The 20,038-nt window shown below is 42.4% G+C and overlaps 1 protein-coding gene across 3 annotated transcripts in view; it reads right to left on the bottom strand.

Moving 5' to 3' along the window:
• Positions 1-3,166: 3,166 nt before the first annotated feature.
• Positions 3,167-20,038, bottom strand: part of LOC122469205 (coiled-coil domain-containing protein 170-like) — a 40,859-nt gene continuing 23,987 nt past the window's right edge. For 2 of the 3 annotated variants that reach the window (XM_043556333.1, XM_043556335.1), the window contains 5 exons: positions 16,486-16,621; positions 13,322-13,522; positions 8,225-8,464; positions 6,721-6,936; positions 3,167-3,446 (listed from right to left, as the gene is read on the bottom strand). In XM_043556333.1, coding sequence (XP_043412268.1) covers positions 3,285-3,446; positions 6,721-6,936; positions 8,225-8,464; positions 13,322-13,522; positions 16,486-16,621 — 955 coding nt within the window. In that variant the 3' untranslated portion in view covers positions 3,167-3,284. The remainder of the gene's footprint in view (positions 3,447-6,720; positions 6,937-8,224; positions 8,465-13,321; positions 13,523-16,485; positions 16,622-20,038) is intronic. The other variant, XM_043556334.1, reaches the window with a different exon arrangement.

A 20,038-nucleotide genomic window follows, 5' to 3' on the forward strand; every position in this document is an offset into this window, starting at 1 on the left:
AAACTGCCACACCTCGGCACCTTTATTTTCATGGAAATCATGACCTTGGGCACTGGTAGTATTCGCAATTCCTCAGAAAAGGGGAGCTCCGGGCAGCAGGGGATACAGTCCCCCCAGCCCTGTTTGCTGAAGCCGCAGCAGGTGCTGACCTTGGGCCATGGCCCTGGGGGGATCCTGAACAAGAAGATGGTTCTTACAGCTTCAGCAGGTTGGGCTGCGGGTGGAAGCTCTGGACAGGGCATCCCTGCCTTTCCTGTTTTGCCAGGGCCCAAGGTAATCTTGAGAGGAAAGCTAAATGAGCTGCTTGCGTTGCAGTCAGAAGCCTGGAGTCAACTTCCCAGGCTGTGATTCCACCAACTACTGGCCCCTGCTTGGCATCAAATTTATGTGTCCCGAGAAGCCTCGGGCAGTTTCCGTCACAAAGATATGATATCAAAAGGAATGAAGAGTGATCCAATATTGAAACTATGAAACTACTTGGAGCTGATAGTTCAAGTATTTTCCTGGCAAATGTCATGTATCACTGTTTTCCCTTAAAATTTGAAATATTCTGGGGTGCCTGGGTGGTTCAGTTGGTTGAGCATCCAACTCTTTTTTTTTTTTTTAACTGTTTTAAATGTTTCATTTATTTTTGAGAAAGACAGAGCATGATGGGGGGCGGGGGGCAGAGAGAGAGGGAGACAGAATCCGAAACAGGCTCCAGGCTCTGAGCTGTCAGCACAGAGCCCGACGTGGCGCTCAAACTCGTGAACCATGAGATCATGACCTGAACTGAAGACGGACGCTTAACCGACTGGGCCACCCAGGTGCCCCTGAGTGTCCAACTCTTGATTTTGGCTCAAGTCATGATCCCAGGATCATGGGATCAAGTGGAGCCTGCTTAAGATTCTCCCTCCTTTTCTCTCTCTCTCTCTCTCTCTCTTCTTCTGCCCCTTCTCCTGCTTGCAGACTCTTTCTCTCTAAAAAAAAAAATTAAAAAAACATTTTTTTAAATGTTTATTCATTTTTTGAAAGACAGAGAGAAACAGAGCACAAGCAGGGGTGAGGCGAAGAGAGAGGGGGACACAGAATCTGAAGCAGACCCCAGGCTCTGAGCTGTCAGCACAGAGCCCAACGCGGGGCTCGAACTCACCAACCGCAAGATCATGACCAGAGCTGAAGTTGGATGCTCAGCCGAATGAGCCACCCAGGCGCCCCTTAAAAAAAATTTTTTTTAATTGAAATATGCTATGGCATGCTACGATCCCTGCAGTACACCAGAGTGTCCTGTCACACAATGTGAGAACCACAGCCATGACCATTTAGAAACTGAGCGATTCTCATTTTGTCCTGAAAGGGCGGGCCTACCAACTCCATCTTGTTCTGTGCCCTGCACCTTGACCACGCCTCCTCCCTTTGAGTAACCTCCTGCTCACCGGTTCAAACTTCCCGATGAAAACACGCCGGCGACCTGCGTAACAGGACCCCCGACCCTTCCCCAGCCAATTGGCTGAGGCCACAGCCATTACCTCACCAACTGCCCCTAGGCCCCAATAAAACCTTTGTCCTTTTGAAACTCGCTCTCTCTCTCCCCGGCTTCTCACCGCTGCAGGTAGGGTCGGTGCAGGTAGGGGATTGAGCTCGAGCTAGGTCGAATAAAGGCTCTTTTGCTTTTGCATCGGACTGGGCTCCCTAGTTGTCTTTGGGGATTACGAATTCTGGGCATAACAGTCTTTGATTGAGTATTCAAGATAATCATTTTCTCCAAAGTACAACCTCTCTAAGCTCCAGTATAACCTGACCCCTTCCACCTTGAAGATTCTTCTAAAACTGAGCTCCACAGGAGATATTTTTAGATGACCACAGCAGATACTGAGGGTCCAGATTCTGACTTGTTCCTATGGAGGACATTTTGGATAAGTCTAAAACTACCTTGGAAGAGGAACAGTTTCCTATTTTAAATGCAATAAATAATAAATTATAATAACTGTTTATTTATTTATTTTGAGAGAGAGAGAGAGAGGGTGTAAGTAAGCAAGGGGCAGAGAGAGAGAGATTGAGATTGAGCAGCAGCCTCACCCAATTTGGGGCTCCTGCTCACCCAGTGTGGGACTCGAATTCACAAAGCATGAGATCATGACCTGAGCCAAGTCAGATGCTCAATGACTGAGCCATCAAGGCACCCTCATTTTATTTCCGGGATAGCCCACACGCATGTGTGTGTATGAGCAGGGGAGGTACAGAGAGAGGAAGAGAGAGAACCCGAGCAGAGCCCAACACGGGGCCTGATGCCATGACCCTGGGATCATGACTTGAGCTGAAATCAAGATTTAGATATTCAACTGACTGAGCCACTCAGCACCCCAAGAAATTATAATTGTTTAAAATGTAGCCATTAACTTCAGGGTGCCTGGGTGGCTCAGTCAGTTATGTGTCTGACTGGAATTCGATTTCGGCTCAGGTCATGATTTCACAGTTTGTGAGGTCAAGCTCTGCATGGGGCTCCACAGTGGCAGTGCGGAGCCTTCTTGGGATTCTCACTCTCCCTCCCTCTCTGCCCCTCCCCTACTTGATCTCTCTCTCTCTCTCAAAATAAATAAACTTTTTTAAAAACCTTTAGGGGCGCCTGGGTGGCGCAGTCAGTTAAGCGTCCGACTTCAGCCAGGTCACGATCTCACGGTCCGTGAGTTCGAGCCCCGCGTCGGGCTCTGGGCTGATGGCTCAGAGCCTGGAGCCTGTTTCCGATTCTGTGTCTCCCTCTCTCTCTGCCCCTCCCGCGTTCATGCTCTGTCTCTTTCTGTCCCAAAAATAAACGTTGAAAAAAAATTTAAAAACCTTTAAAAAGTAAGTATTCTTAATGACTTTTTTTACCATTCAACGTTTCGTATCTGATTTTCACACTCTCAGTTAATCAAATGGATAAGACAGATTCAAAGTATAGAACACAACTGTACCTGGATTTGTAAGCGGGTATACCCAGGAAATTGTTCACTCTAGAAATAAATAGGCTGTTAACTATAAATATAAATATTACAACTAAGAACACAAGTCCTGATTAATACCCTGCTTAAAATACAATTAATAATAAATATAATTAGATATTGTATATTGCAAGTAACAATCTAGACTAGACCATAAATAAATGTGTAGAACACGACAATGACAAAGAAAAGTTAAATGCCAAATATCAAAGGTGAGAAATTCCCAGTGCATTTTATTCATAACATAGCTGCATTCAAGATGCTACAGGAGATGCCCGTATCTACTGAGTTCTTGTCGGAAGTAATGAAAAGGACAGAACTTTTTTATTCATTATCCTGTCCAGTCTCAGAGTGAGAAGCAACCTTTGATTTGTCAGATGCTTTATAATCTTGTATAATAAGCCTTAGGTGATTGATGATTTCCTTGTCTGCTGTTCTCATGTTAAATCCCAACATCTTCATAATAGTTTCTCGAAAATCAGTGAGCTACAAAAAACCACCCAAAACATCAAGTCATACCATTAGTTTCAGTCACCTACATATTATGTACAATAAAATCGGTATCAGAAATGTAGTCTTATTAAACATTTCTCTATGAAATGTAACATTCTACATTCAAATTGTATTTTTAAGATAGAAAAATGGTCTCTTTTGGAGTGCCTGGGTGGCTCAGTGGGTTAAGCGTCAGACTGGCACAGGTCATGATCTTATGGTTTATGAGTTCAAGCCCCACATGGGGCTCTCCCACTCTCAGCACGGAGCCCACTTTGGATCCTCTGTCTCCCTCTCTCTCTGCTCCTCTTCTGCTCTCTCTCTCTCAAAAATAAATAAAAACTGGGGCGCCTGGGTGGCGCAGTCGTTTAAGCATCCAACTTCAGCCAGGTCACGATCTCGCGGTCCGTGAATTCGAGCCCCGGGTCGGGCTCTGGGCTGATGGCTCAGAGCCTGGAGCCTGTTTCCGATTCTGTGTCTCCGTCTCTCTCTGCCCCTCCCGCGTTCATGCTCTGTCTCTCTCTGTCCCAAAAAAATAAATAAAAACGTTGAAAAAAAATTTAAAATAAAATAAAAACATTTAAAAAAGAAAGAAAGAAAAGTGGTCTCTTCTATTACAAGAACTCTTTATTTAAAATGTCCTTTTCAGGGGCGCCTGGGTGGCTCAGTCGGTTGAGCGGCCAACTTCGGCCCAGGTCATGATCTCGCGGTCCGTGAGTTTGAGCCCTGCGTCCGGCTCTGTGCTGACAGCTCAGAGCCTCGAGCCTGTTTCAGATTCTGTGTCTCCCTCTCTCTGACCCTCCCCCGTTCATGCCTTGTCTCTCTCTGTCTCAAAAATAAATAAACGCTAAAAAAAAAAAGAAAAAAAAAGAAAATGTCCTTTTCATTTTAAGATTTTTCTTTTTATTTTTAAGTCTTTTTCACCCCCAGCACAGAGCCTAACATGGGCCTTGAACTCATGACTCTGAGATCAAGAGTTGGATGCTTTACCGACTGAGCCACCCAAGCGCTCCTAAGGTTTTATTTTTACACTTTATAGACTAAACCTAATTTTATTGCTGCTTTTCATCTCTAAGGTGATTCCTTTTTTGATTTCAGACTTGTTGTATGGTAATAGCAGTCCCCGAAATCCATCTGTCTCCACCCCTCCTCCCTTATAAGGAAAGCAGCTCTAATCACCCATAAATCATGAGCCCAGGCTGAAGGATGCAGCTGGCCTCCAGGGGCGGCCCAGAAATAGGACAATGCATAAATGAGGAAATACTGAGAAGTCCAAGACCTAGTGGGTCAGAACCCTGGCAAGTGAGAGGGAAAAGAGAGGGCCTTGGAAACACATTAGCCGAAACGGGCAGTTGTAAAGGACAGGGTTTCTGAGGGGAGAAAGAGATACTTGGAAGGGTAAGGTGTTCCTTGGAGGTTTAGAGATAAAGGAAAAGAGAAAAGCAAACAGTGGGAAATGAGTGATTTCTATAAACAAGATGTACTGCAGAATCAGACATCACATAAACCCCCCCCACACCTCAACGTAAAAGACTTGAGGTGTTAAACTTTAGAAACTGCACTTACTGTACCAACACAAGAGGGTAGTATTGAGTTAAGAAACTAAGGGGCGCCTGGGTGGCGCAGTCGGTTAAGCGTCCGACTTCAGCCAGGTCATGATCTCACGGTCCGTGAGTTCGAACCCCGCGTCAGGCTCTGGGCTGATGGCTCGGAGCCTGGAGCCTGTTTCCGATTCTGTGTCTCCCTCTCTCTCTGCCCCTCCCCCGTTCATGCTCTGTCTCTCTCTGTCCCAAAAATAAATAAACGTTGAAAAAAAATTTTTTTTAAAAAAAGAAACTAAGTAAGTAAACCCTGCCCTGTAACTACGTAAAGTAGAAACACCTAAAATTGAGAGGGCAGGACAATTAAAAGGATTTTAAAGTGAATAGATAAATGGCAAATACTATCCATCCAAATTTCTTTTTGTATTGAAAAGTTTTTAACGTTTATTTATTTTTGAGAGACAGAGCGCCAGTGGGGTAGGGACAGAGAGAGAGGGAAACACAGAATCTGAAGCAGGCTCCAGGTTCCAAGCTGTCAGCACAGAGCCCGATGCGGGGCTCAAACCCACGAATCCGTGAGATCATGGCCTGAGCCCAAGTCGGACGCTTAACCGACTGAGCCACCCAGGTGCCCCCATCCAAATTTCCTTAAGAAGAAAATAGCCTCCTCCAAACTAGTCAGGTGATGAAACTCTGCCCCGACCCCCCCCCCCCCCCCCCCCACAAAGAACTCCCATGAAGCAAAAGAAACATGTTTGACACAATACCCAGTATGGATTAAATATCAAACAAGGATTTGCAGACGGGGGGTGGGGGGAACCTTTGTTTTGAATCAGAAATACAGTATTCAGAATACAAATGGACAAAAAAAGATATCCAAGATATCTCATAAATAAGATGTGAGGTCAAGTTGAAGTCAGGGAAGAACATGACAAAGTCATCTCAGAGATAAGGAGTAAGCTACAGAGTACCCAAAGTAGAAGAGATCTGACTGAAAATATGATAAGGAACATCGAGAAGAATAAAAACAAGAATATACATAAGCAGAAGTTTAAAATGAGAAAAAGCCAAATCATATCATGATTTTGTGTTTTAAGAATTTCTTAAGGTAATCTCTAAAGTTCTACATATTTTGTAAGAACTAATAATGGACAGGCGGCATATAATCTCACAATAGCCCAAAATTACCAGTTAGCCTTTAAAAAATTCTCCGAAAACATGTGCTCTGTAAATGCCGTGGAAATCTAAGCAAATTTAGAAGCACGACCCTCTTTTCCTAAAAGTGACTCAGCCCCAGACACGTGGGTTCCCCTGAACTCCCAATCTCTCACATCGTTTTCCTCCTTGTCACCGGTTAATCGGAGGATGTGTATGCAAACCTAACATAAGATAATCCTATATCCCCTCCTTTGCCACAGAGGATTTACCGGGAATAGGCATTTGATCTAAGCTGGGCTTATAAGACACTTTCTTGGGATTCTCTCTCCTGTCACAGAATCTCTAAATATCAAGCAAGCTGACATACATGGCGAAGCCAAGCAGAGATGGTGAAAAGAGCTGTATGAGGCTCCAGGCGCTGATCCTGGGGCCCCCTCAGAGGTCTGGCTGTTTAACTCACCTTTGATTCCATAAGCCAACAACGTCCTTTTTGTCTGGCCTAGAGTCTACGTTGAGATGGGTGTTGATCACTTCGACTTAAAGAATCTTACTAAAGTAATAAAACAAACCTCTTGTTGTCCTGATACTTTATCAAGCGTGCTCTTTGCTGTGTAGCGCTCAGGACTGATGGCGTCTAACATCTGATGGACTTTCTCTTTGTCTCCTCTTTCCTCTGTCTTGGCAGAGTCTGACGTAGTTTTCAAGTTGTCTGTTTTCATAACTGTCTTCCCTTGCGTTAGTTCAGCTTTTGTTAAAGATTGCCTGAGCTTTTCAATTGTTTTGTCCTGTGAGGGTATAAGGTTGGGGGAAGGGAGATGGCTGTGATTAGATCTTTTCTAAGTAATAGACAAGATGCATGGTATAACCCATGCTTCTTTTCCTTCTTCTTCTTGTTTTGTTTTGTTTTTTTTGACCTGATATACGGAAAAGAAAGAAAATTCCATAATTTATGAATTAAGAGAACATTTCTTAACCGTCAAACTCATCAATAACCAACAGTCACTGAGCACCTGTATCAATTAGACACTTGGGATTTAAAGACGTTTAACAAGTATTCCATCCATGCCTTCAAAAGTCTTACAGCCTCTGCTAGCCAAATTCAGAAATACAGACAATAACTGGCTTTGCAGTAAGATAAATATTGTGATAGAATGGGAAAAAAAACACATTGATCCCTAAGTATTTAGTGCACCTTTGGTTTAAGGAATCAAACGTATGCTTGAAATAGTACAGCGAAGCTTGGTATGGAGAAGATCCAAAGAGGAGCCCCCAAAGTGAGTAAAACTTTTAACTATTACCCCAATAAGAAAGACCAAAATAAAACTTAAAAAGCAAGGGTTCTGGGGCGCCTGGGTGGCTCAGTCAGTTAAGTGGCTGACTTTGGCTCAGGTCATGGTCTCTCAGTCCGTGAGTTCGAGCCCCGCATCGGGCTCTGTGCTGACAGCTCAGAGCCTGGAGCCTGCTTCAGATTCTGTGTCTCCCTCTCTCTGACCCTCCCCTGTTCATGCTGTGTCTCTCCCTTTCTCAAAAATAAACGTTAAAAAATATATAAAAATTAAAAAAAAAAGCAAGGGTTTTAGAATCCCAACATTTAGAATACCAGTTACCTTTGAGAAGTAGGGAAGAGAATACATGATGGCTTCAGTGGAGTTGATAATGCTCTTGTTCTTTAAATTTTTTTTAATGTTTATTCATTTTTGAAAGACAGAGAGAGAGAGAGCACCAGCAGGGGTGGGCAGAGAGAGAAGGAGACACAAAATCTGAAACAGGCTCCAGGCTCTGAGCTGTCAGCACAGAGCCTGATGCAGGGCTCGAACTCACGAACCGCGAGATCATGACCTGAGCCGAAGTTGGATGCTCAACCGACTGAGCCACCCAGGCTCCCCGATAATGCTCTCATTCTTAAGATAAGTGGTAGATTTGCATGCATCTAATTTTATTATCCAATATATACTCTTATGTGTGTATATAAAATAATTTTAATGCTTTTTAATTCAATGAGAAACATGCAGCTAAAATAGTAACAAGACCAAAGCTTAAGTGAATCTTTGAAAGCTCACTTCCTTTACTTACCTTGAGGACGTTTACTCTTGTCAGTTGAGTTTTCATACTTTTATTTGACAATTTCAAATCACTCAGCTGTTTCTGAAGTTTCTGAATTTTCTCCTCTAATCTTTGAGTTGTAGCATTCTGCAAATTCTGCTGAATATTCAACAGTGTTTGTTGCTCATTGTCTTTCTCTAGCTGTTTGGATATCTTGCCATGTTCTGCTATCCATGAATTCTTAATCCCAGAGTTTTCCTTTGCAGAAATCAACAGTATTGAAATAAAGAAGTTGTGCTTTAAGGTGGTGTTCCACACTAGCATACCACATCTACTCTAGTCTAACAAACTGCAGACAGTAATACTTATGTAAGTAAATTTTTTTCACCATAAATATGCATTATTAAAATAATCTGGAAAATAAAGTATGACAATAAAAGGGGTGGCTCAGTGCTAACAAGGGCACAGGTAAGTAGACAATTTCATAAACATTGGATGGTAACAGAGGAGATCAGCTTTTCAAGGAATGTATTATAAGAAAATATTTAGTAAAGATTCTTATGCAAATATATTCTTTACATTATTTATAACACAAAAAAGTAGTAACAGTGCAAATGCCAAAAAATTACATATTATTGATTATACATTCCCTAGAATTCAAGCTTCAAAAATATTTACTAAAAGAAAATATTAATGCTACAACTAAATGAAGGAAGGAGGATTAAGAAAAACTCTGCCTATCAATTATGTTAACATAGGTATAGAAAAATATTCTTTTTAAGTATTTATTTGTTTATTTTGAGAGAGACAGACAGAGCATGAGTGGGGAAGGGGCAGCAAGCAAGAGAGAGAGAGAGAATCCCAGGTAGGCTCCGTGCTGTCAGCTCAGAACCAGACCTGGGGCTCGATCTCATGAATTGCAAGATCATGACCTGAGCCGAAATCAAGAACCAGATGCTTAACCGACTGAACCACTCAGGTGCCTCTCTATGGAAAAATATTAGAATTATACCTATATTTTAACACTGCTTATCTTTTTTTTTTTTTAATTTTTTTTTCAATGTTTATTTATTTTTGGGACAGAGAGAGACAGAGCACGAACGGGGGAGGGGCAGAGAGAGAGGGAGACACAGAATCGGAAACAGGCTTCAGGCTCTGAGCCATCAGCCCAGAGCCCGACGCGGGGCTCGAACTCACGGACCGCGAGATGGTGACCTGGCTGAAGTCGGACGCTTAACCGATTGCGCGACCCAGGCGCCCCTTAACACTGCTTATCTTACAGTGCTAGGATTACTGTGATTTTAATTATATTCTTTCTAATAATCTATACTTTATAAAATTAGTACCAGAAAAAAAGAGAGGATAAAAATCGAATAAAAATACCATATATTTTCACTATATATAAATCAAAAGATAATAACATTTGTATTAAAAAAAAAAACAAACCCAACCGTTCTTTGGAAGAATAAAATAGATGCCCCAAGCAAGCCTGGTTAAAGAGAAAAGAGAGAAAGTAAAAAATACATAATATTAGGCAGGAAAAACATACAGAATGCATAGATACAGAAAATATGAAAATAATTCTACACTTGATCTTAGCCAAAAGGCCGAGAGGCGATTATATGAAAATAATTCTAAAAGAATATTTTATAATTCAGTGGCAAAAAGTTGAAAATCTGAAAGAAATACATTTTTTTCTAAAAAACAATAATATGCAATCATGACCAGAAAACAAAAAACCCTAGTAAAGGGGCACCTGGGTGGCTCATTCAGTTAAGTATCCGACTCTTGGTTTCAGCTCAGGTCATGATCTCATGGTTCATGGGTTTGAGCCCTGTGTCAGTCTCCACGTTGACAGTGCAGAGCCTGCTTGGAATTCTCTCTCTCCCTCTCTCTGCCCCTGCCCCTCAAAATAAATAAGTAAGTAAGTAAGTAAATAAATAAATAAATAAATAAATAAATAAAATGAATTATACTTGGAGAATTTGGCATACTTTTTCCGAATCAAGGGAAAAAAAATCAAAGATACTGACAATTTGAACCATATGAATCATATGAGCATTAACTATCTATGGAACTTTATGCCCAACAAACAGAGAACACATTCTTTACAAGCACACGTGGAACAGTTACCAAAATCAATCCAGTATTAAGCCATGTAAGAAGTCTCAATAAATTCTCAAGGATCAGGTACTTCCAGCATGTTGTAATAAAAGACAAAAATCTTAAATCCTATGCATCTGGAAACCTAAAAATGTATTACTATGTTTAAAATGAAAAATAAGGAAAACAGTCCATGTCAATATTTGTGGCACAAAGCTAAAGTACCTCTTGACAGAAAAATTATAGTTTAAGCACTTTTATCAGGATATTTGAAAGGTTAAACATAAAGCAGGTGTTCTTATTCCTTCTCTTCTTATTCTCCCTTTCCTTTCTTTTCCTCTCTGGACAATACAGTCCTCATGCTGGTAGATGGGCAAGACAAGGTAGGCGCCAGAATGAGAAGAGAAAAGCTGATGACCCAAGCGGGCTGACAGAAGTGGACACAGAGATGGGCTGCCCTGCAGAGGGGCTCAGAGCCTGACCAGGGTGAAAGGAGAGCCCGGGTGGAGAGGTGACCTGCCGTGGAGGGTAACAGCCCGAGCAGGGTGAGGAAGGCATGCACACGGTTTTGGAAATTAACAAGAAGAGACAGGAACCCAAATCGGCAAATGGGTGAAGGAAACATCCAGGCAAAGACTAAAAAGCCAAAAGACTAAAAAAGATAAAAGAAATGCTCCAACTCACTAATTAGAGAAATGCAAATTAAATTAACAACACTTTATACCCCCCAAAATAGGAAAATTTAGGAAGAATGTATTCTCTCTTATGACTTTTTTTTAACATTTTCTTTTCTCTAGCTTACTTTATCATAAGAATACCATATACATAAATATGGCATACAAAATATGTGTTGACTCTTTATGTAATCAGCAAGGCTTCTGGTCAACAGTAGGCTATTAGTAGTTAAGTTCTGAGGTAGTCGAAAATTATACACGGGACCTTTCAACTACATGGGGAAGGTGTCAGCACCCCTAACCCCCACATAGTATAGACAAAAAGATACACATTAAACACATTAGATTGATCTCTTTTGGAAGAGGGAATGGGAAAATAGACTTAAAAGGAGTAAATAAATAAGAGAAAGCTCTTCCATGGTCCAAGATAGTGTGTTATGAATCACAGAGTTTGATTAACTCAACCTTCTGCATATGAGGTCCAAATTGTGAGGAGTAGGGAAGCAAAGGAATACAAGAAGCCAACAAACAAACAAACAAACAAACAAAAAACAAGGTGCTCAGCCTTACTAGTAATCAGGTAAATGTTATAACTATACTATTTTAACCCAACTCTCTCTCTCTCAAAGAATGACATCATCCAATGCTGGCTAGGCTGTGAAGAAGAAGCAGGCACTCAGGCATTTCTATTTGGAAAGTGAAACTCTTGCTTTTTGGAAGGTGGTATTTTGGCAGTGGCTATTAAAATTTAAAATACTCATACACTGTGATCCTATAATTTCATATCTAGAACTCAATTGCCTAGGGGGAGAAAGCACCAATGTGGAAAGACATATGTAGAAATATATTTATTGCTACATTATTTGTAATGGCATAAAAGGTGGAAATAATTTAGTAGTCCATCAGTAGGGAACTAATCAAATAAATAAGTTATATATACTCTGTGGAATACTATGCAGCTATTAAAGGAATGAGTTAAATCCATTCTTTTAACCTAAGGACAAACCATGAGGTACTTACTTTTTACTGTGTAAGAACAGTATTTCACTAGCATAGTCCCAGTTTTTTTTTTCCAGTTTATTTATTTTGAAAGAGAGAGAGGGTGCAAGCAGGGGAAGGACAGAGAGAGGGAGAGAGAGAATCCCACGTATTGTCAGCACAGAACCCGACACAGGGCTTGAGATGGTGACCTGAGTCGAAACCAAGAATCGGGTGCTTAACCTACTGAGCCACCCAGGTGCCCCCACACAGTCCCAGTTTGATAAAAAGTACCTACATACATGTACTTGACTATTTCCATAACCATGGCAATAGTTGTAGAAGATATATATACTGCTGTTTACTGGGGTAAAATAGGCAGAAAGAAGGTTGGGGGAAATTATTATTGTTTTCTTAAAAACTTTTCACTTGGTTTCAAGAGTTACAGAAAGCATATGTTAATTGAATATTCTTAAAATTTAATATAGCATTTTACGGGTGCCTGGGTGGCTCAGTCAGTTGAACATCTGACTCCTGATTTTGGCTCAGATCATGATCTCACAGTTTGTGTCGGGACACTGACAGTTCGTGTCCTGACATTCTGGGGAACACAGTGCCTGAGGCTCCACCTGTACAGTCATTCCCTTGAGCTCCTTTCCTTCGAATCGGCTTTTTAAAGCACATTAAGAAATACATTAACAAATGCCCTCATAATAAATACCAAATGTGTGCATCTTAGAGAAATGAGAGACATGGAAAGAGGAGCAGATTTTTTTTTTAATTTTTTTTAATGTTTATTTGTTTTTGAGACAGAGAGAGACAGAGCATGAACGGGGGAGGGTCAGAGAGAGGGAGACACACAATCTGAAACAGGCTCCAGGCTCCGAGCTGTCAGCACAGAGCCCGACGCGGGGCTCGAACTCACGGACTGCGAGATCATGACCTGAGCCGAAGTCGGCCGCCCAACCGACTGAGCCACCCAGGCGCCCCTGGAGAGGATTTTTTTTAATGTTTATTTATTTTTGAGAGAGAGAGAGAGAGGGCACAAGCAAGAGAGGGCCAGAGAGAGAGAGGGAGGCACAGAATCTGAAGCAGGCTCCAGGCTCTGAGCTGTCAGCACAGAGCCCGACACGAGGCTGGAACCCACGAACCATGAGACCATGACCTGAACTGAAGTCAGATCCCCAATCCATTAAGCTGCCCAGGCTTTCCAAGGAGAGGATTTTTGATAAAAACAGAAGGTTTAAAAGTTTGTAGCAAATTTTCCTCCCTTTTCTAATATTAAGTATCAACAGCTTTAAACGTTAGATGATACCATAAAATACGATCATTTTCATTGTCAAAGAAATGCTTTATATATAGAAATTCTTACTTTTTTCCTGTTCAATTCTAATCTCTCTTGAAAAAAGTCATTAATAGCAGTGTTTCCTTCCATACGTTTCAAGGGTCTTTTTTGTTCCCTCTGCCTTTCTTCCATTTGGGAGAATTCTCCAACGGCTTCTTCAGAGTGGCCACATAGCTGCTCCAGCCGTTTGGTGAGCATCTGGATTTCCTGCTGCAGACCTGCTGTCTTCTGTGGGGAGAAAAGGACAGACAAAGCTCCTGATGGTCTGTGACCTCTGTTTCAATTAAAAACTATGTGTGAGGTCTACTGACACTGACATTGTGCTGACATTACATTACTAAATAGGTGAATGGGGAAGACTTCTAAGATTTGACATGTAGAAGCTGGTTTTAGAAAAAGAAATTGAAAGGTGTGATATACAAAATCAGACATTTTAGTTAGCATTGAGAAATAAAATTGTGTAATGAATTTTAAGCAAAAAGTAAAAGAAAAAATTGGAACTCTCCAACAAACAGACTGAGCAGATTTTATTGACACACTGAATTTAAGCAGTATCTAACTTTGAATTTTAGGGCGAAGAGGCATGAAATTTTACTAAAATTATGTGGACATGACAAGGAGATATATAGCCACTTAAACTTGCTGGTTCAATCTTTTGATAGACTCGGCCAGTATATTCAAACAAATGACTGACTTGACAATGTATTTTACCCCATTGACTGAACTGACCAGTATTTAGTCATGATGGACACATATATATCTTCACCATACCACTATTTTTTTTTTAATTTTTATTTATTTTTGAGAGAGAGAGAGCAGGTGAGGCGCAGAGAAAGAGGGAGACACAAAATCCGAAGCAGGCTCCAGGCTCCGAGCTGTCAGCACAGAGCCTGACACAGGGCTTGAACCCACGAACCGCGAGATCATGACCTGAGAGGAAGTGGGACGTTTGACCGACTGAGCCACCCAGGCACCCCACCATACCACTATCTTTAAGCTAGCATTCGTTGACCTTCCACTGAACTGTAGTAAGCATTTATCATGTATTAATCCATTTAATCCTTACCACTCTGTGAGACAGGAACTGTGCCCTCCCAGCCCCCACCCCACCCCCCTCCACCAAATTTTACAAATGAAACCGAGATACAGAGAGGATAAGGAACCGGCCCAAGAGCACACAGCTGGCAATGGCTGAGCTGGGATTCATACTGGGGCTCTCTACTTTTCACAAATACACTATACTACCTCTGCTGTCATAATGGACATCCTCTTCCCTTTTATATTGTAGTAATAAAAATGAAATCAAAATTAAAATTCAGAGCCACAGAATTTACTAAATCGCTAATATAAAAAAATCCACATGTTAAAAGAAACAAATCTGAAAGGGTGGCTTGTCTGTCAATACACTTAACAGACTTCCAAGATTGCTCATTTGCACCAACTTCCTGAACCCTCTCTTTCACAGCTTCCTCCGTGGCTAGTGTGGGGACAACACTGTTGCTCAGAAGAGTAGCCAACCGACTGAGGAATTTCTGACAGTAACATCGCACAGTTTTTGTTTCCCAGCCGGAAGGAGACAAAGGTCTGTCCAACTCATATTTTTGTTTTTCCTTATGGATTGAATCTTGCTGACATTTATCCCAAATTTTCTGCCCATCTTTTGGTCCTTCAGAGTGAAAAATGTTGTCTCTCTCCAAGTTTTTGGTCAGGATAGCTTCCCCTATATCCTAAACGTGCCAACACACGTGAAACTTCCCATTTGGAATTTAATATGGAGACATTGACTTCCTTTTGTTTTCTTGAAATATAAATATAGTCATAATACAAGACATCAGGAGAAAGGTCCTCCAAAGACATAAAGAGTTATGGAGTCATAAGACAGACGAGGGCATGCTCAAAAGAGCAAACTGGAATATCAACAGGTATTAAAATGACTGTACGAAGAAATTGTTTTGAGAACACAGGAAATTTAGCTTAGAGAAGCAGCTAACCAAATAGCCTCAGTTATGAAGTTAAACTCTTAATAGAAAATTCTGGGGGGTACCTGGGTGGCTCAGTTGGTTAAGCATCTGACTCTTGGTTTCAGCTCAGGTCATGATCTCAGTTTGTGGGTTCGAGCCCTGCATTGGGCTCTGTGCTGACAGCTCAGAGCCTGGAGCTGCTTCAGATTCTGTGTCTCCCTCTTTCTCTGTCCCTACCCCACTCGTGCTCTGCCCCTCTCTCTCTCAAAAATAAATAATAAACATTAAAAATGTAAAACAAAAAAAAAGAGAAAATTCTGAGCTAATAAATGTAGAAGGAATGATAGAAATTTAAAAATCATCATTTTCTATCTAATGAAATAACTGATTCAGGCAAGGACCATCAATGAATGCTAAGACACTTAATGAAAAGTTGGGAGGGCAACAGATATTTCTACAAAGACTTCATCATGGTTCTATAACATCACTTAGTAACAACAACTTTGACTATGTAGATGTATAGATGTATAAATGAAAGAAGTCACACCTCTTTCCCCCAACCTTTCCCTTGTACTCCTGTAATCATCCTGCTTCCATTATAAATAGTCAGGGCTAAAAAAAAAAAAAAAATGCTTGTATTTCTTCCCTGGCTCCCACCCTCCAACATTCTTCTATAAAACCTCTACTCATCCGGTGAATTGCGTTCTACTAGTGACCAGGCTCATCTCTTCCTTCTAAACCCAACTCATGCCATAATTCTAGATTTCAAGGTCAAATGCAGATGATCTGCCAGTTTAGCTTTGTGATTTCTGTGCCTCGGTTTCAATGACTTTTGCTTACACCGCCCTTCAACACACATTCAGAGCCCAAAATCCAGCTGCTGGCAGCAGCAGGAGGTAACCCACACCAGAAATGTATGACACCGACATTTCATTCTCTTACCACCACCGCTTCCTCCCAGGTCTTGCTCAGCTCCAATCCCTTTTAGGGTTCTATCACAGAGGCCTTAGATCCACCTTGTGATTACTCTCTGTATCTCGGAAAGGCTTTCGGTCAACCATACTGCACAGCTTCCTTTGATTCCCCGCCCACATCCCCATGCCCCCCCATTTCCCATCCCCCCAGGATCAGAAGCAGACCAACAACCTACTAAACATTTGCCAATTATCTCTCAGAGTAACACGAGGTCTTGCAAATCCTGTTTCTTGAAAAATCAATATTTATTCTCACCTTCATCATGAAACTATCCAAGGAATCTTCTTGTCCTTTCATATTCATATGATGGGTGAATCCATTAACACCTGCTAACTTTTCCTCCAAAAGGCCTGCTTTCCGCTCTGCTTTTTCTCTTTCAAACAGATGGACTCTGTGTAAAATATTGGTGGGTAACAATATCATGAAACCAACTCAATTTTCAAACTTAAATTAAAAATAATTAAAGTTGGGGTGCCTGGGTGGCTCAGTGGGTTAAGCATCTGACTTTGGCTCAGGTCATGATCTCATGGCTTGTAGGTTCGAGCCCCTTGTCGGGCGCTGTGCTCACAGCTCAGAGCCTAGAGCCTGCTTCAGATTCTGTGTTTCCCTCTCTCTCTCAGCCGGCCCCCATCTCAAAAATAAATAAACATTTAAAAAAAAATGAAAGAGAGCACCTGGGTGGTTCAGTCGGTTGAGCGTCCAACTCTTGATTTCAGCTCAGGTCATGATCTTGCGGTTTGTGATTTCAAGCCCCATGTGGGGCTCTGCGCTGACAGTGCAGAGCCTGCTTGGGATTCTGTCTTTCTCTCCCTCTCTCTGACCCTCCCCTGCTCTCTCTCCAAATAAACTTCTAAAAAATAATAATCATTAAAGAAGCAATCCCCACTTAAAATATATTAAATATATGTATCAAGCTAGAAATGTACTTTTGCAAAGAGCTGTGTGGTTACCCAACTATTTCTAGGGAGAAACTAGAAATGGCAGAGAAATAGAGATGAAAACAATCCAGTGCTAGGTCCTCTAGTAGTTCCGCTGGGGAAGGTTAATTTTTAAACCATCTTTTTCATGGGGAAATTTGAGCATGAATATCTGACTGCCACTATTAGTAACATTGTGATGGCCAGGAGGTTCCACAGAGATATGAGGACTCCTGTTTTAATAACATCTGATGGCTCTTCCACTGGGATTTAATGAGAGGAAAGGGAATTCGAATAATGATGCAGCAATAGAGAAGAACATATGTAAAAACTTGTTTTATTATCAAATATACAAATAGCTAATTATTTGGTGTGTGTGTGTGTGTGTGTGTGTGTGTGTGTGTTTGGTTCTTGTTTTGATTACCTATCAATTGCTAGGTATTGTTAATATTTTCTACCCTGTACCCATAGCTAGGTCAAAGTTTCAGCCGATCTTCCATATTTTTTGTTTGTTGCTGTTTGTGTATTTTTGACCCTCTCCTGTCTAAGAATTGCAGCTTACAGAATTAGTGAATTTGAGTCAGGTTAAAAGAAATTACCTGTATTATCCAAACAGAAATTTTTATTTTTTTTTAAATTTTTTTTTCAACGTTTTTTATTTATTTTTGGGACAGAGAGAGACAGAGCATGAACGGGGGAGGGGCAGAGAGAGAGGGAGACACAGAATCGGAAACAGGCTCCAGGCTCTGAGCCATCAGCCCAGAACCTGACGCGGGGCTCGAACTCCCGGACCGCGAGATCGTGACCTGGCTGAAGTCCGACGCTCAACCGACTGCGCCACCCAGGCGCCCCCAGAAATTTTTAATTGAAAAGATTATATTAGAGGGGCGCCTGGGTTGCTCAGTCTGAGTTAAGCGTCTGACTTTGGCTCATGCCATGATCTCATGGCTTGCAGGTTCGAGCCCCACGTTGGGCTCTGTGCTGACCGCTCGGAGCCTGGAGCCTGCTTCAGAGTCTGTGTGTGTGTCTCTCTCTCTCTCTGCCCCTCTCTGTTCATGATCTGTTTGTCCCTCTCTCCCAAAAATAAACACATTAAAATTTTTTTTTTAAAGATTATATTAGAGACATGCAGGAGATGCTCAAAAGGTCTAACACACCTATAACTGTAGGCCTAGAGTGAGAGTAGAGACAGAATGGGAAAAAACAGTATTTGAAAAAATAATTCCCAAGACTCCGTACCTGATGAAAGACATAATTGATAGATTCAATAAGTTCTTTAAATCCTAAGCAGGACAGATACAAAGAAAGCCACACTAAGACACATCATAGTCAAATTGCTACCAATAAAAAGCACACCTTATTACCTCCAAAGGCACAACAATAAGACGGATAAATAACTTTTCAACAGAAACTATAGACGTCAGAAGATAACCAGATGACATCTTAGAGTGCTGAAAGAAAAAAATACTGGCAACCCCAAATTTTGTACTCAGTAACACAAACCAAAACAAAAAATGACCTTCAAAAAATGAAAATGAAATAATATAGTTTCAGAAAAAGAAGAAGAAGAAGAAACAGAAAGGCTGTCAGAAGAAATGCTTTATAGGAAACACTAGAGGAGGTTCCAGTCCAAGATGGTGACATGGGAAGACCCTGGGCTCACCTCCTCCATGGAGGCACCAGGTCTACATCTATTTATACAGCAATTCTGCCCTAGGGGGAGCTGAGGGCTGACTGAGCAGCTTCTGTACAACAGAGGATGGGGAGACGACATGGAGAGGCAGGACAGACAGAGTAGCCGATACCCCTGCAAGGTCCGGGTCACTGGCCCACACCAGGTCCAGATGCCCTGGGGCTTGGAGGGAAAGCTGAAGGTTGGAAAAGCAACTGGAATGTGGAGGAACTGGCCCTGGAAACTTGCCCAGCGGTGAGAGAGCTGTTGGAACTCTCTGGGTAGCATAGTCTGTGCTCCCCCTCCACCATGGTGGGGATGTGGATGGGAGCAGGGTTCCAAACCCCTGGTTGGCCTGCCACCCCAGCGAGCCTGGGCCCACTGGGTCCTGGGCCCATACCAGCCCCAGACACGCTGGGGCACGGAGGAGAAGCCACAGTTTAAAAGAGCAGCTAGGGTGTAAAGGAGCTAGGTCTAGAATCTCGCTAGGCAGTGAGGGAACAGGTAAAGCTTTTGCTGGGTCAGAGGGGCTGGGGAGCACCATGGTTCACCTTCCCCTTCTACCTGGATGGTGCAGATAGGACAGGGTCCAGGCTCCATGGCCAGCCTGTCATGTCAACAAGCCCCATGCCCCTGGCCCACACCAGCCTCAGACACCGTGGGGCACAGAAAAGCCACAGTTTAAAAGAGGAACCAAATATAAAAGAGCCAGTCCTAGAACTCTAACAGACAGCAGGGGGACCTGCTAGAACTCTCCAGGTTGAAAGGGCTGGTGAGCGCCACAGTTATGTTCCCCATCCAACTTGATAATGTGGACGGGAACAAGGTCCAGGCGCCATAGCCAGCCTACCACCTCAGTGAGCCCCAGGCTCCTAGCCTCCCAACCCCAGCTGTCACACAAAGATGGCCCCAGCATGACACACACTGGGACACCCCTGGTCCAGCACTCACTATGGCTCCAACCATCATGCCAAGGTGACACAGGCACAAAGCACCTCCTTGGAAAATTCCAGGCCCACACCACTTCAGCTCCAGACAGCTTGCTAGGGGACCCCTGACACAGAGCACTCTGGGACCTCTTAGCTAATGCCTACTTTGGCTCCAGCTGCCTTGCTAAGATGTCCCATGCATGGAGCACCCTGGGAACCCCCAGCCCGTGTTCACTTTAGCTCCAGCTGCCCTGCCAAAACACCTCCTGCATGGAGCACCCTGAGACCCC

Source organism: Prionailurus bengalensis, chromosome B3 (genome assembly GCF_016509475.1).
Source record: "Prionailurus bengalensis isolate Pbe53 chromosome B3, Fcat_Pben_1.1_paternal_pri, whole genome shotgun sequence".
In the NCBI taxonomy this organism is placed as follows: Eukaryota; Metazoa; Chordata; class Mammalia; order Carnivora; family Felidae; genus Prionailurus; species Prionailurus bengalensis.